General features: G+C 36.1%; 1 protein-coding gene across 1 annotated transcript; it reads right to left on the reverse strand.

The window, feature by feature from the left end:
* Positions 1 to 13,805: 13,805 nt before the first annotated feature.
* On the reverse strand, positions 13,806 to 14,782 carry LOC136841078 (zinc finger MYM-type protein 1-like). The gene is made up of 2 exons (XM_067108130.1): positions 14,579 to 14,782; positions 13,806 to 14,534 (listed from the first exon to the last, which is right to left on the reverse strand). Exons 1-2 carry the CDS (start codon positions 14,780 to 14,782, stop codon positions 13,806 to 13,808), a joined length of 933 nt encoding a protein of 310 aa, XP_066964231.1.
* Between the last annotated feature and the right edge of the window lie 885 nt (positions 14,783 to 15,667).

Genomic DNA, 15,667 nt, shown 5'->3' on the forward strand with positions numbered 1-15,667 from the left:
GTCCAATCTTTTCACAAGCCAGGTTCATGGGTTTTTATTTCTCTGCGTTCCCTTCCAGCGCTCCATTTCTTGTTGCTTTACTCTGTACATTAGGGGATGGGAGGCGACGATCAGGCAATGTTCGGTGGTAAAGTTGAGGCTACTGTGGTCATAGAGGGCTTGTCGCAGGTGTTCTATTTCCTCCACTGTGCTGGCGCTGATGAAAGTGTCAGCAATATACCGGACATATATCAACGGTTTCTCGATTTGTGGCGAATACCCTATGTTTCACAGCACCCATGTAGAAATTCGCGAAAAGTACTCCGAGGGGAGAACCCATCGCTACACCATCTTTTTGTATGTACATATGGCCTCTGTGGGTGGAGAAAGGGGCCATTTTTGTACAAATCTCGAGGAGTGTTCGGAGGGCATGCTCGGGGATGTTTAATGGGGGCGTAGAGTCGTCTCTATATACACGATCCAGAATTATCTGGATTGTTTCATCCACGGGGACATTCGCAAAGAGGACTCCACGTCCATCGATGCAATAACTCTTCCCGGGGTGTCGTTTTCAGGGCTTCTATAAACTCGGCAGAGGACTTCAAACTGTGGTCATCAGGAACGTAAGGGGTCAAAATAGCATTCAATTTCATCGTGAGCTGGTACATAAGGGCAGGAATTTGGCTAATAATGGGGTGTAACAGGTTCCCTGGTTTATGGGTTTTGACGTTCCTGTATATGTAGCCAAGGTCGTAGTCCCCTACGTTCGGCAGCAGGTGAAGGGCGTTGGTAGCTCCATTTACAGTCTCGATGATCCTATTGGCCTCGCGCTTAATGTCATCTACCGGGTTCTTAGTGATCCTCTGAAATTTGCTGCTGTCTGCCAGTATGTCATCCAACTTGTGGTGGTATTCTTCAGTGCGGATGAGTACAAAGGCAGCTGTTTTATCGGCCCGACGGACGGTGACATCCTCTCTGGCTCGGAGTTCTCTGGCCGCTTCCCTTAGGCGCCTGTCGATCACATCACTCTTGTGATCACCGCGTTGTGTGAGGGCCTCGGCCAAGAGGAAGGACTGAAGGGCTTCCGTAGTATGTATGGCACCTTGATCTTCATGTTATGTATGGTGTCCAGCAGGTACTCGATTTCAGGGCGTTTCTCAATGGGCCTCCGTCGGGTAGAGAAATAAAAATTAAGTTCCATATGTAGGATTTTGCCTTGTGTGTGTGAGCATTTTTTTCAATTTGGCTATATTCGTGGATGAATGGGCTTTGTTTTATAACCAACAAAGCATTTCACACTGAAGCATCTTAGAAAACAGTATAAAACCACAGGTTATAATAATATTTTGGTGCTAGAGGCACGGGAAAGTTTTTTATTTTATATGTGCTACGTACACGTTAGGTATTTGATAGTAAACGGAAAATTAGCTAGTAAGTCGTTATGATGTTTTTTTTTATCCTCTTTTAATTTCCATGCTGACCATCATAAGCATGAAAGATTTGATAAAAAAAAATCAATGAAACCTGATATTTTTTAACAATAACGTGAACAACAAATAATGACTTTTGCGTTGCACAGCAAGTGCTGCTGAGTGAAGTCTATTTAAGCTCCATATCTGCCTTTCCTAAAACAAACTCGGTAGGCATACATAACATGAGAATCGGTGGTTTTTCTTCTTTAAAAAATAAGTATGAAATTTGTCATAAAGCATAAGAATGCTGGAGATGCCTTCATGGACCATTATAAACCAGAATGAAAAAAATGGCATTATTCCTGTCTTTTCCCAAACAGTCACATAAGTTCCCTGTTGATATTGAGACTTGATAAGAAGTTGAACTGTTATTTGCTAAATTTTAGCCTCTGATCTAAAACTCGTCTAGTACAGTAATTTTACTTTGAGTTCAAAGTTCCCTGGTACTGTACAGTTGTTATAACAGGGGATGGGGAACATACCTCCCGAAGCTAACAAAGCATTCAGATAAACCCTAAAACCAAATTCTAGACCAACATGAACAACAAAGACTATTTGCAGAGGGGATACGAAAGGATTTGCTTTAGCTACTGTTGCAATAGCCAGTGATGAAGCTGAACATGTTAGAACACAATAGTTGTAACTTCAGAGGCGACTGTATTTGGTTAGGAGGACCTCAGGGAATTTAGGAATTTATTTGGATTTTGATAGCTGCTAGTATCGTATAGATGTCACCTCACATTTTCAGTGATTTTTATTACCTTCGCTTGTTTTTCTTTTTCAGCATTACGCCTGTGTTTTTCATACCAAGTATCAGTCAGAACACATTAAAGCGGATTTTAATTTGTGTGCGGATTCAGTGATATGCATTTTATTACCTTTTCCTTTGCTGGATAAGAATTATATCCCTTAAAATTTTCATGAAAAAAATCAGTATTTCTCCGTACACCTTAAGCTAAGTCAGAGTATGTGTCATTTCCTCTAAAAATGCAGCATCTTGGAAACTATCGTATTTCCTTCTAGAGGGTGATGGCAGAATTTCTTCACGATGATTCAGTGGTGCTTAACCATAGCTAAATAAATTAAATATCCATAGCTAAATAAATTAAATTCACTTTCAATACTTTACCCTAAACATCGTTTCTCTTTTCACATCATTCCAAAATGCACTACACATTATTAAGACCATTTTAAAGTTTTTTTTTATTTACCTGAGGCATCTTCTCCACAAGAGTAATCTTAAAGAGACCCATATCAGTACAGGACATCTTATAAGCATTATAGCCTTTAACAAATGATGCCTTTTGATAACTACAACACGTTTTCCCAGAATAGCAATCAGTTGCAAGGGAACTGTCTTACACATGTCTACCTGTAATAATGTAAAGTTATTAGTACTTTGGAAAGAGTTAACATCCTTCAGAATGACTTACATGGTTATTTTCCAGGTGTTATGAAGGAAGGGAGATTAGGAAAAGGGTAAAAATATGAATACTGTTGAGTAACCAACACCAACACGATTGATTACACAAAAAATTTTTAGTATCTTATAGAAAACTTTGCATCCAACTGAGGCATTCACAAGATTTTGTTTAAAATTTTTGCGAAATGTTGGTCAAATCCGGCTGGCAGAGAATATGACAATACTAGCATGCTAATGGTTACAATTTTGAAAACTATAGCCAATTATAGCTTTTCTCCATCAGTGGTAAAAGTTTTTTTTTTTTATTTAGTTCAGAATTTATGATTTAGATGCCGAATGTTTTGGCAACGGAGTTTTTTTTTTCCGAGTTCAAGACCACAAACCTAAAGTAATGGATAACATATTTCGTTATACCAGATCGAAATGAGTGGTCGAAATAAAAAAAAATGTTTGATGAACTTCAAAGTTATTTGTTGCATATGTGAAATCGCCAAGGCAAAAAAATGTATTTTCACAATTGACATATTTCCACCCACAAATAGACAGTTCTTTGTAATTTTATATTTCGACGTTTTATGAAGGATAATTGAGCACGTGGCCTGAGGTGGCAACATATGGCAGACTTAAATTTGCGCACTAGAGCACATCTGTTAGAATCACTAGACCTAGAATTATTCAGAAATCTGCACGGGTAAGCAAAGAAAAAACGTACTTATAAAGACCAAAGCCAGAAATTAAAAGCAAAAAAGGCTGTATACCAAGCAGAATTATGATGGAAAACAAGTTTCATGAAACAAGCAGAACACTGAAAATCTACGCTGACATTCCAGGATGCAAAAAGTGACATAACACCATGTATCAAATAGTTTTATAATAATAAGGCACAATCATAAACCATTCAAACCGACCGAAAATAAAAGGTGTTTTGGAAATGAAAGGCACAAAAGATGTTCCAAATGCTGCACAGAAGAACTAGAAAAATTTACATTGAAAACCCTATAAAAAAATTAAAAACGACTCCACGTATTTTTGTTAATTTAACAGGAGTTGCTAATAATTTAGATATTTATAAAGGACTATGACAAAATGATAATGTATAGATAAAAAGACAGCCCCAATGGGCGAGGATAATTCCCGGCTGCCAAAGTTTCAGCTAAAATATTGAACATGAGTTTTCTTATTAACGGTCAATGGCGAGACCTCTCTGAATACTAGTCTGGAATGCGAAGCAAAGCAGAAATGACGAGATAGTTGTTGAAGTGAGCTATAATAATAATAATAATAATAATAATAATAATAATAATAATAATAAATAATAATAATGAGTTCCTGATAGCCAGTGCTGCATATCATGATGTAACTAAGACTATTGCACATTTATAATAGGTTTTACTTGATATATATCAACTAAAACCTATTACAATTTTCATTTGTAAAACATTGAATATCCTCTCCGTAAAAGGTCTTCATCACATGACCCAGAAACACAGTTAAACCCCAACTGCTTCATTCTTTGAATGGAAATTATGTTCACTGTGTTTCATGGGATGATTTTTTGTTAAATTGAAGTTTAATTCGATAGTCTGTCTATACAAGAAACGCAATGATTTCATTACAGCCAGTGCACGATCCGGAGTAAATGATGGTCCTTAATCACCTATTATGTTGAAATGAATCGTATATTACTTTGCACGAAGCTTCAGTACGTTATATCCAGGTAATTCACGTTGCATTATTTACCTTCATGTGCTTTGCAGACAACTGAATGTAGATTTTAGATAGAATACGTTTACGTCTTTTGTATCATTATATGAGAGAGAGAGAGATGCAACATTTTTAGACAATTAGCAAAGGTCATTTGCGCTAGATGTGCTTGAGCGAAATTTTAAGAAATGGTGAAATGAGATAAGAGATAAGACGTGATCCCAAAATTCATCGCGTTCTTTCATAATGACTTCTATTATAACGATAGTTTTAAGAACTTTTTTCCGCTTCAGTGCTAGGGAAAATTAATTGGGATACTTTTTTTTATTCGGTTCCTTCAGTACTATTCACCTTATGCATCAAAAGTTAACATTTCTGTCACAGAAGAAGTATTAAGGCTTGATAAGTATATTTACCTAGGCATGGAAGTTAAATGCATTTTCTTCTCTTCTCGAATGGTTGCTTTATGAATTCAGCAGCCGCCAAGCACCTTGCATCTATATTATCCAACCTGCAAGAAGGATTTTGAAATTATAATGTAGTAACCAAAATTCAATAATTTGAAAATATGCACCTTACAGAAACTGAGAACATTTCATTTAAATTCTGAATGCAGTTGCTTATGCAAAGCTTGGTTACATTTAACAGCAGCAGTGCAATATATCGGTAGAAATAACAAGTAAAAAGCTCTCCGAAGTTTCTTCGGTGCAATTGGGTTTTCTGTACAGCCGCTACAGCGTATAATCAAGGCCACCGAAAATGGATCTATCTTTCGGAGGTATCGGTATAATGCTGTATGAGCCGCGGCCCATGAAACTTTAACCACTGGCCGGTGGTGGCCTATCCTATATCGTTGCCAGAAGCGCGATTATGGCTAACTTTAACCTTAAATACAATAAAAACTACTGAGACTAGATGGCTGCAATTTGGTATGTTTAATGATTGGACGGTGGATGATCAACATACCAATTTGCAGCCCTCTAGCCTCAGTAGTTTTTAAGATCCGAGGGCGGACAGAATAAAGTGTGGACGGACAGGCAAATATGGCACAATAGTTTTCTTTTACAGAAAACTAAAACTAAAAAGCAAGTGCGTATCTGTCTACTTTCCAACTCCGTTATTCGGATTTCCATCAATCTCGGCAATTAACTGGGAGTTGATTGAGCTCAAAGTTCTGTGCGACAGCGTCACAGATCACTGATGCATAGGTTATGGCATGACTCGGATAAGTTTTTAAACCTCGATGGTTCTGATGTCTTACGGCCAAGAAATAATTGTCGATATGATCTGCTGACTTTTCCTTCGAACATCTTAAGAAATAAATCCGCGTTATTTTGCTTAGTAAAATCACTACCCCGTCCCTCCCTCTTGTCACTTCTAATCCTGATTAATTTGCACTTTCATTTATGTATTCATAAGCAAATTACCTTTATTTATTTTTTCTTTTCTGAAATAATAGCGTGTCTGGTCTAAATTCCAAGATTGTATAATTTATATATATATATATATATATATATATATATATATATATATATATATATATATATTTATATATATATATATATATATATATATATATATATATATATATATATATATATATATATATATATATATATATATATATACAGTATATATATGTTACAGGGAACAGATCAACACTTTTTTTTTTTGAAAGTGTATGTAGCGTAATCTTTTGATCTACTTCAGGAAAAAGACGTGAAAAGGTTCAACCCATGATCACACTCATTTTTCCTCTTTTCTCTCTCTCTCTCTCTCTCTCTCTCTCTCTCTCTCTCTCTCTCTCAGCCCGAATCCCTCTCTCTCATCGTTTATCGAAGCTCATCCACCCGACCTCTCTCATTCTCACAAGTAATTAAATGGACTATTTAAAGAAACACAATCGTTCTTACAAAAAAATAGGTTTATTATTCAAATAACCCAACAAGAAATGAATAAAACAAAGCAAAAATTAAAATGCATAATAAATGAATTATCGAGTCAGATAACTAAACTCTAAACTGCAAAACACTTCTGATTAAAGAAGTCTCATTATGGCTAATAGCATGGAAATACCCAAAATCACACATACTCCCAAATCAATAACTAAAGTCATGTCCAAAAAAAAAACAGTCTACCACAAATCCACAGACATCTGTCGAAAGAATTAAACATGATAGAAAACTCCCAAAAATACATGAAATACAAAACACAATAATGGAAAGTGTAAAATGCATAGCCAAGATATGGCAAACATAACACAACAAAATAATAATATAAAAGAGGTATGAATATTCATATTAAATTTCCCACACCAGTTCAAAAGTTCATAATGATCAGAAAGTCATGGTAAAAATCACAAGTTCAATTTTCTCCCATAAAAACAGAGATTTGAAACTCTACCTTATCTGCCGATTTTCAAAGCCTGGAACCACTCCGAAGCTATGACTGGACAACTGCAGTTCTATCACGTTAATGAACGATCAAATTCACTTTTAGGGCAGATTTTGGCATAATCTAGATCAAAGTAACGCACGTACTCACAAATATACATAACGCTCCGGAGATCACCTGATCGCCAATATTGCTGAGCTTTCGCGCAGAGAGCTGAGGAATCAAACTATTTGCTGAATACAAAGATTTTGTAACTGATGACTTCCATCAGTACCATCTCGCACCGAATCTTCCATGATAACATCTTAAAGCATTGAAGCTATGAAATGCATATATGTGTCCTTTAAATATATATATATATATATATATATATATATATATATATATATATATATATATATATATATATATATATATATATATATATATATATATATATATATGTACATGGTTGCATATAAAAGAGAGACAAACAGAAATTTCCCCAGTACATAGTAACTACCATTACCATTAGCCCCTCGTTGAGCGAGTCAGTAGAGTTCTCGGCTAGCACTCTGCTAGGCCCGAGTTCGAGTCTCCGGCCGGCCAATGAACAATTAGAGGAATTTATTTCTGGTGATGGAAATTCATTTCTCGCTATAGTGTGGTTCGGATTCCACAATAAGCTGTAGGTCCCGTTGCTAGGTAACAATTGGTTCTTAGCCACGTAAAATAAGTCTAATCCTTCGGGCCAGCCCTAGGAGAGCTGTTAATCAACTCAGTGGTCTGGTTAAACTGAGGTATACTTAACTTTAACCATCAGCTCGTCAGAGGAAGAGAAGGCAGTGGGTATTTAGAAAACGTCATATCATTGAATTTTAATAAGTTTAACTAGTGAGCACTTGTTTACGTGTAAAATTGCATAACCTGCATATAAGGAATATTGTGCTTGCATGTTTCTTTCCCATTAATAAGTTCTTGCAGTGGTGATGCTGTTAAGGTAAAACTGAGGGTATCCCTTCCCCTTACTGACAGAGATAATAACAATCCGCGTGCATTTGGAAGCACCTCTCATTATGCCGAACCTGATTCTGACATCTTAATCTTTCCAGCGCTATTTTCTTTAAACCACAACTCATCCTTAGAGATATGATCACTTCACATATGTTCAAATATTTACGTATTGAGGGACAAATTTTAGAGAATTGGGAAATAATCGTGATACATATAATATTATAGTCATTGTGGTAGAAGCTACTGAATTCCTCTTCGTTTTCTCGGAAGCAAGCTATATGTTCATTTCATCCTCACCGGAATATGTTTAAATAACTTACACAAGGTAATGAATCTTAGGATATAAATACATTAAGTTTGAATATTCCCATTTGTATACATATAAATGCATATGCAACAGGAAACTGAAACGACATAAGCACAAAAATGTAGGAACTGATCATCCTGGAAGAGATTGAGGGTAATCTAGGAGGAGTTAAATGAAACCTGAGGTCAAACCGGTTAAATGGAATAGTTAAGAACATTTTTCGTTTCTCTTTTTTTCTGGAAGAAGTCTTTTTTCGTTATATTCTGTTTACAAAACAATTCTCAGAAGAAAGACGCCAAGTGGGAGTTTTTTTTTTTTTTTGTATAAAATTCCAACACTTTTAGCAAAGTTTAAATGTTTTTTGTGTGTAATATAAAGACTGACGATTGAAGATAATTCGAGCTGAACATTTATGATAATCATCATCATCAGAAGAAGAAGAAGGATCCCTGTGTGTGTTTTTCGTGCTAAAATTCATAAATTATTCATATCAGCACCGATTTCATAGTAATTAACCTTATGAATAAACATATTTATTATTATACAGGATTGTTAGAAATGCAGTTGAAAATGTTCCTCCTTATTCTCCTTGCTGTTAACATTCTGTCACTCTGCCCAAAGCACTTACAGTTTAAAGTGAACTTTAGAGTAACACTGCATTTTTAAAGTTTTATATGTATTCATTTTTTCGCATTCTGTTCCAGTGAAGCAGAACCGATGAAATAGAGAAAGCAATCCACTTTCAGCTGAACTAGAAAAAAGGGGAAAAATAAAGAGGTTTCAGCGGAATTTTTTTATGGCATACAATTTTACTTTCTATTTCATTCGCTTCAGAAAACAAGTGTGAGTTAAAAACGACCTTTCCTGCTCTCTTTGCTTCCTCTTCCTTTCAGTGAAAACATATCGTTCTGGAGTTCTGTGGATTCTGTTCACGTCTCGTTTTTTTCATTTCTTTTTATTTTGAAATACATTTATAACGTTATCATCTTGCCTAATACCTAGTTTTCATAATTACGTCAGACATAATATTCGAGACCATTAACAAACGAACCCACTAAGAGAGAGAGAGAGAGAGAGACAGAGAGAGACAGACAGGCAGACAGACAGACAGAGACAGAGACATAGAATATTCATAATGCAAAACGCCCACTTCAGGATTTCTTATGTATGTACGCCTCAGTATTGCTTCTCAGAAGCGGCAGCTCTATAAGCGGCAATGTGGGAGTGATTTTGTATCCCTTACAGCCAAGCAAATTCAGCCTTACTGGTCGTCAAGGAAGTGGAAAGACTGCCAGGTTCGACGATAAAATGCGTCTTTATGCCCCACTTAGTACACATGACTCAGAATCTTATAAAATAAGTAAAAAATGCGCCGAAATTTCTTCGGCTCATTCGAGTTTTCTGTAGAGCGTATGATGCTGTATGAAAGTCTCAGCCGCAGGCCATGAAACTTTCAGCCACGGCCCGGTGGTAACCTGTGTTGATGGCACCTATAGCGGTGCCAGACGCACAATCATGGGTAACTTTAACCTTAAATAAAATATAAACTACTGAGGGTAAAGGGCTGCAATTTGGTATGTTTGATGATTGGAGGGTGGATGATCAACATACCAGTTTGTAGCCCTCTAGTCTCAGTGGTTTTTAAGATCTGAGGGTGGACAGAAAAATGCCCACCAGATACGCCATCAAAACTATATATATATATATATATATATATATATATATATATATATATATATATATATATATATATATATATATATATATATATATATATATATATATAGGCTTTTATCTTTTACAAAATACTGAAGAGTATGAAACTTCATAAAATCTAATACCGAGAGGATATAAAATAGATTGTGCATGATACCTTGGCTAAAAGCAATGATTTTTTTTTATATGATGACGTTACGTCTTCCAGCGATAAAGAATTATAAAGAATCATTAGGGAATTAAGAAAAATATCAGGAAAAGTATATTTTTATATAAGTTTTGACTGCTATTTTCTGACAACCAACATATGCGTTTGTGACAAAACCAGATGTCAAAGGATTAATAACCATTTTAGAGCAGACGGACCAACAGATACATACGTATATATACACACGTATATATATATATATATATATATATATATATATATATATATATATATATATATATATATATGTATATATACATACACACACATATACACACACACACACACACACACACACACACACATATATATATATATATATATATATATATATATATATATATATATATATATATATATATATATATATATATATATATATATATATATATATACATATACACACATACATATATATCCCGTTTACATTAATTCCACACCTCAAATCCAGCAACATAACCACAGAAAGATAATTGCATCTCGAAAGAAAAATGTTCTCCAGCTGTAAAGATTTCTCCCCGATATAGAGATGAGGATCCCGAAATCTGTATATTGGACTCCCCTGATGAAGGAAAGGAGAGATATTGCAGTAGGGGACAATGAGAACAAGGGGACGAAACCAAGTTGATAAGAGCAGATAATGGATGGCGGAAGGGAAGGGGACGATTAGGGAGGGAGGGGGTCACCACGATTATAAAGTATTTTCTTTTTATGTGGAGGAGAAAGAGCTGTCCCTTTTGGCCTCCTATATTTCCTCTCTGGCTAAACAGATCCTGTGATATTCAAAGGGACAAATCAATGGATGAAAGGTTATATAATTATCTAAGGAAATATGTGCTTCTTCAACAGAGAAAGCAATGTTGCGAAGTGAATATGCTTGTTTTCAATAAATAATAAAATGGAAATGGATACTTAGAGGATATGATTTTCTTTACATGCCATGATAAGGGATTTTTATATTAAAAAAACTGACACTATCAAAACCTGACAATTCCATTGAAGAAAATGGAAGATTCATAGAAACAGCAATACTAATAAAAAATAAAAATGATTTGTCCTCAGAGTACCTCCGGTAATCATATACTCCTTTCGTTTGTGTGCTTGTGTATGTATGAGAAATTTGTGTATCTTTCCTTAACGGTCTGATAATTTTACTTTGTTTATCCTTGCTACTGTATATCTAATTTCTTGAAAGCTATGAAATTTCTCTCTCTCTCTCTCTCTCTCTCTCTCTCTCTCTCTCTCTCTCTCTCTCTCTCTCTCTCGTCGCGGGCGCGAGTACTATTATATTCAATTCAAATTTTGTTGTATTCTAGCAAAGAATTTTCAACTAATAAAGCCTCATCTATAGGGCAAATTTTGCTTCAAACGTCCAGAGAAATAAAGGAAAGGTTAAACGTGACAAAATGTTATCGGATATGTGATCAGAACCTTAAGGGACACTAAACTCTACTCTCTTACTGAAAAGGTCTGAAAATATTGAATAATATAAAGTAGTTGAAGTTAATTGATAGGGCTGATTATGAGAAAAGAGAGGAAGAGAGCGCGGAAAACTGTGTATTATGTTTCAGTAAGACTGAGAAACCAGGGATTTCGCATTTCGCGAAATCCCTGAAATTTTCAAGGATTTCGTGAAATCACCAATTCACTCTGGGATATTTAATCCCCGAGGGGCTAGTACTAAACATAACAAAACAATGATTCATCTACACTGTTTTGCCGTGTTTAGTACTAGCTCCTCGGGGATCAAATGTCCCTAAGTGTAATTGATCACCTTTGATCCCCGAGGGCTAGCACTAAACACGGTGAAACACATTTGATCCCCAAGGGGCTAGTACTAAACACGGCGAAACAGTGTAGATGAATCACTGTTTCGCTGTTTTAGTACTAGCCCCTCGGGGATCAAATGTTCCGAAATTAATTGGTGATTTCACGAATTCCCTGAAAATTTCAGGTATCTCGTGAAATCTATGGTTTCACAATCTTACTGTAACATATACAAGTCAATGAATCTGTCTCGGAAATGAAAACACGATTGTGTTATGATGTCAGTTATCTCATTTCTGACAAATCGAAATATGGTTTCCAACCTAAAACGGCAAAGATGTTTTATATATTTGTTCAATTCAGAATGATAAAATATTCATGTTCCTTTACAGTCCATGATATTCATAATTCAAGGCGCATTTATGGTTAGGTACTTTCAAATGAAATTTCCTGGCAATAGTAAGTGTTCGGATACCTGTTGAAATCCATTAGATCTTTGCACGAGTGCATTTCTTTAGCATTCCGCCTGGTTGTCTACCTTCTCAAAATGTAAATTCAGTTCCTTGAGTTATTTATTAATATGTTTTGCTCCGGTTCAACAACACAATCTGGTCAAAATGTTGTTTGACCCACGTGATTACAGACTTTTCCATAACCGATTAATATGATATCATTTAGCCATTAATAATATAATGATATAATCGATGACATCATAACAAAACCATGCTGAAATAATAAAATGAGAGTTTTAAATATTGTGTTAATATAGGTAAATTTTACCAAATGCAGCGCTTGAAAGTGCATAGACCATACAAGTGCATATTTCATACAATAATCATAACTAGGGAAAGATCACAGTACTGGTGAGAGCCGTGGTATTATAGACGATAGCCAATGAAGAAAAGTCAACAGTGCAGATAAACATATAGAAACCTAATTTATTTCTTCACCGGAAAAGATAACAAGCAGCATTAATAAGCACAGTTAACTCAAAGGAATGGGAATAATGATCAGATGAAGAAAAAAGAAAATCAATACGCATTTAAGCGACGTCTGCAGCTTTACATTAAGTGATCGGAACATTCGTAATTGACTCGAATCGCTGATACTGTGGTTTCTAATGTAAATGCTTAATGAGTGGACGCAATCAGACAGTTACACTGGAGTAATGAAGAGCCATGAAGGCCATCCATTAATGAACACTAAAATGAGATATACCAAAATAATTGCCCTTGACCAAAAGGGCTCACTGAATAGAGGCCAGTCTGCAGACTTGGGAAAATAGTGCCAGATACACAGAATGGTTAGTGATGTAAATAGAAGAAAGATGATAGTGAAACAGAAAGAAAAAATGTCGATGAGAAAGAGGAAGAAGTGAATCAAAATAAATGGGTAAGAGTGACACAATGAGTAATCAAGATGGGATAGTAAGAAGTAAAAAAAAAAATAACGTATCTTCCTGTTGCAAGACAATTGGAGCACGGATTTATTTGAGACGCTGGATACATCGTGTTGAAAAATGGATGGTTTCTTTTGGCGCTTTTTAGTTTCCACCTCTTCAATGTCTGGTGCAATTTCAATCATGTTTGTTGCAGTTTTTCTGGCTTTTTCCCAAATGAGAGAAAAGATATCTTCCTCCCTGCACTTTTTGAGGGTTTCTAGTGTAGCATCACAAGTGATCTTTGCAGTCATCACGTCAACATCATGACCCTGCAGGTATCTAGCCAGGGCATTTGTGTTGGAAAAGATCACTTTTAAAGTGTGCAAGCCAAGGATGAACTGGAACTCAAGCATAGCTTTGACAAGACCCTTTGCATCCACAGAAGTTTTGGCATCTTTTTCCTAAGACAACTCTATTAGAACAAGTAGGATTCTCTCAGGTTGTTGCTCTACAGCTTTCACAGCCTCCCATCTACAGGACCAGCGTGTCTCACTTAGAGACTTCAATTTGATGTATGGACTGTATGGTGTTGGGTCAATATCTGGCATGTGTACAGAACGGAGAACATTCTCTCGCTTAGGTGTATTAAAGAAGTTTTGGATGGACTGGACAACTGCAAGAGCATTCCTGATGACAGTATTTTCCTGCAATGTATCCTGTAGTGCAAGGTTGAGTAAGTGCTCATAACAGTGGACATAGATGGCCTTGGGTGCAACCTCTTGCACTCTTGTAGCCACACCTTTCTCTTTGCCACTTATGTTAGATGCCCCATCATAGCACTGGCCAACTACATCCTCAATTCTCAGCTCCATTTTGTGAAGTACATCCAATACCAGTTGGAAGAGTGCCTTTCCCTTTGCAGACTTTACTTCATGGAAGCCAACGAAGGTTTCTGCTGGCTGACCATTGTGTATATAGTGCAAACACACAGACACTTGCTCCTTGTTGCTGACATCTGTTGTTTCATCTACTATGAGGCTAAACTTCCCAGTTTTTCCCACAGCTTTAGATATGTCCTTTAGAACAAGGTCAGATGCAATATTTAGAATCTCATTCTGGATGTTTGGTGAGAGCCACTGCTGATGTGTTGCCAGCTGAGAAGTTAATCTCTCGGCAAGCCATGGGATGTCCTACATCGAAGATGCAAAAGTTCTATCAAGTTTCCTCGATTTACCTCTGAATCCTGTCCAATGTTGGACCTATCTTCTGAATGCCCTCTTTGGGGAATGTTTTGTTGTGCAGTGAAAAGGATGGACTCGACAATCACTCTGAGATAGGCTCCGTTCTTTTGGACCATGTCTCTGTGAGCATTATCAAGTTGGACCAAAACTGACGTTTCTTGTCTTTTGTTTCTCTTCAGTGCAATCCATTTTGACATGGCTAATTTGTGACTGTTGCTCTGAGCATGCTTGCCAGTCTTTCAGGCTTTTTCCAGTTGCTGAATGCAAAGGAATGATCACTGAGAAATTTTTCACAGGGGAAGCACACAATTGATGGTGAGACCCGAGCGTCTCTCTCTCTCTCTCTCTCTCTCTCTCTGCCTCTTGCACGACATAAATTATTTGTTCATAATATTAGCTTGTAACATATTCTATAACTACCTTACATATTATATATACTCTCAATTGTAATGGTAATTCACATGCGATTATTTATTATTTGGTTACAAATACAGGTTTATATTTATTTTTATTCTTATGCTTATTAAAAAAAAGCTTTCCCGAATGCCCAAATATCTCAAACATTTGCCCGACAAGTTTATTTTTACTTTTATTCTTGTTATTTATTTATTTTTTATTCATGATTATTTTATTTTATATAAAATAAAAAATTCCTTCCCCGAATGCCCGAATATCTCGACCGATTTGCCTGAACTTTAGCCGATTCCCGGACCCAGGCGGGGCAATTGCCCCCTCTGGGCCCCTGGCTGGTACGCCTATGGCCTGGACCCAACCAAGGTCTAGAGAGAATAGTCTATACTCTCTAAACCTAGGACCCAACCACGTGCGACGGAACAAAGGAATTTCATCTTTTATAGCACCGTTAAATGATTACATTTTATAATCTATTATGATTCACGTGTGCCCATGGTTGTAATTAATTTTTGAACTATTGTTATTATTTGTTAAGTAAATGTAGCTAATCGTTAACCGAGTATAATTACAGCTTACAGTAAATTGACGAAGGTAAATAATCAAGGTTAGCATTCCCAGTCTTTTCATTCTTTTCAGTTTTTGTATTATTGTCACCTATTTTATAGAAG

Source organism: Macrobrachium rosenbergii, chromosome 8 (assembly GCF_040412425.1).
Source record: "Macrobrachium rosenbergii isolate ZJJX-2024 chromosome 8, ASM4041242v1, whole genome shotgun sequence".
Lineage (NCBI taxonomy): Eukaryota > Metazoa > Arthropoda > Malacostraca > Decapoda > Palaemonidae > Macrobrachium > Macrobrachium rosenbergii.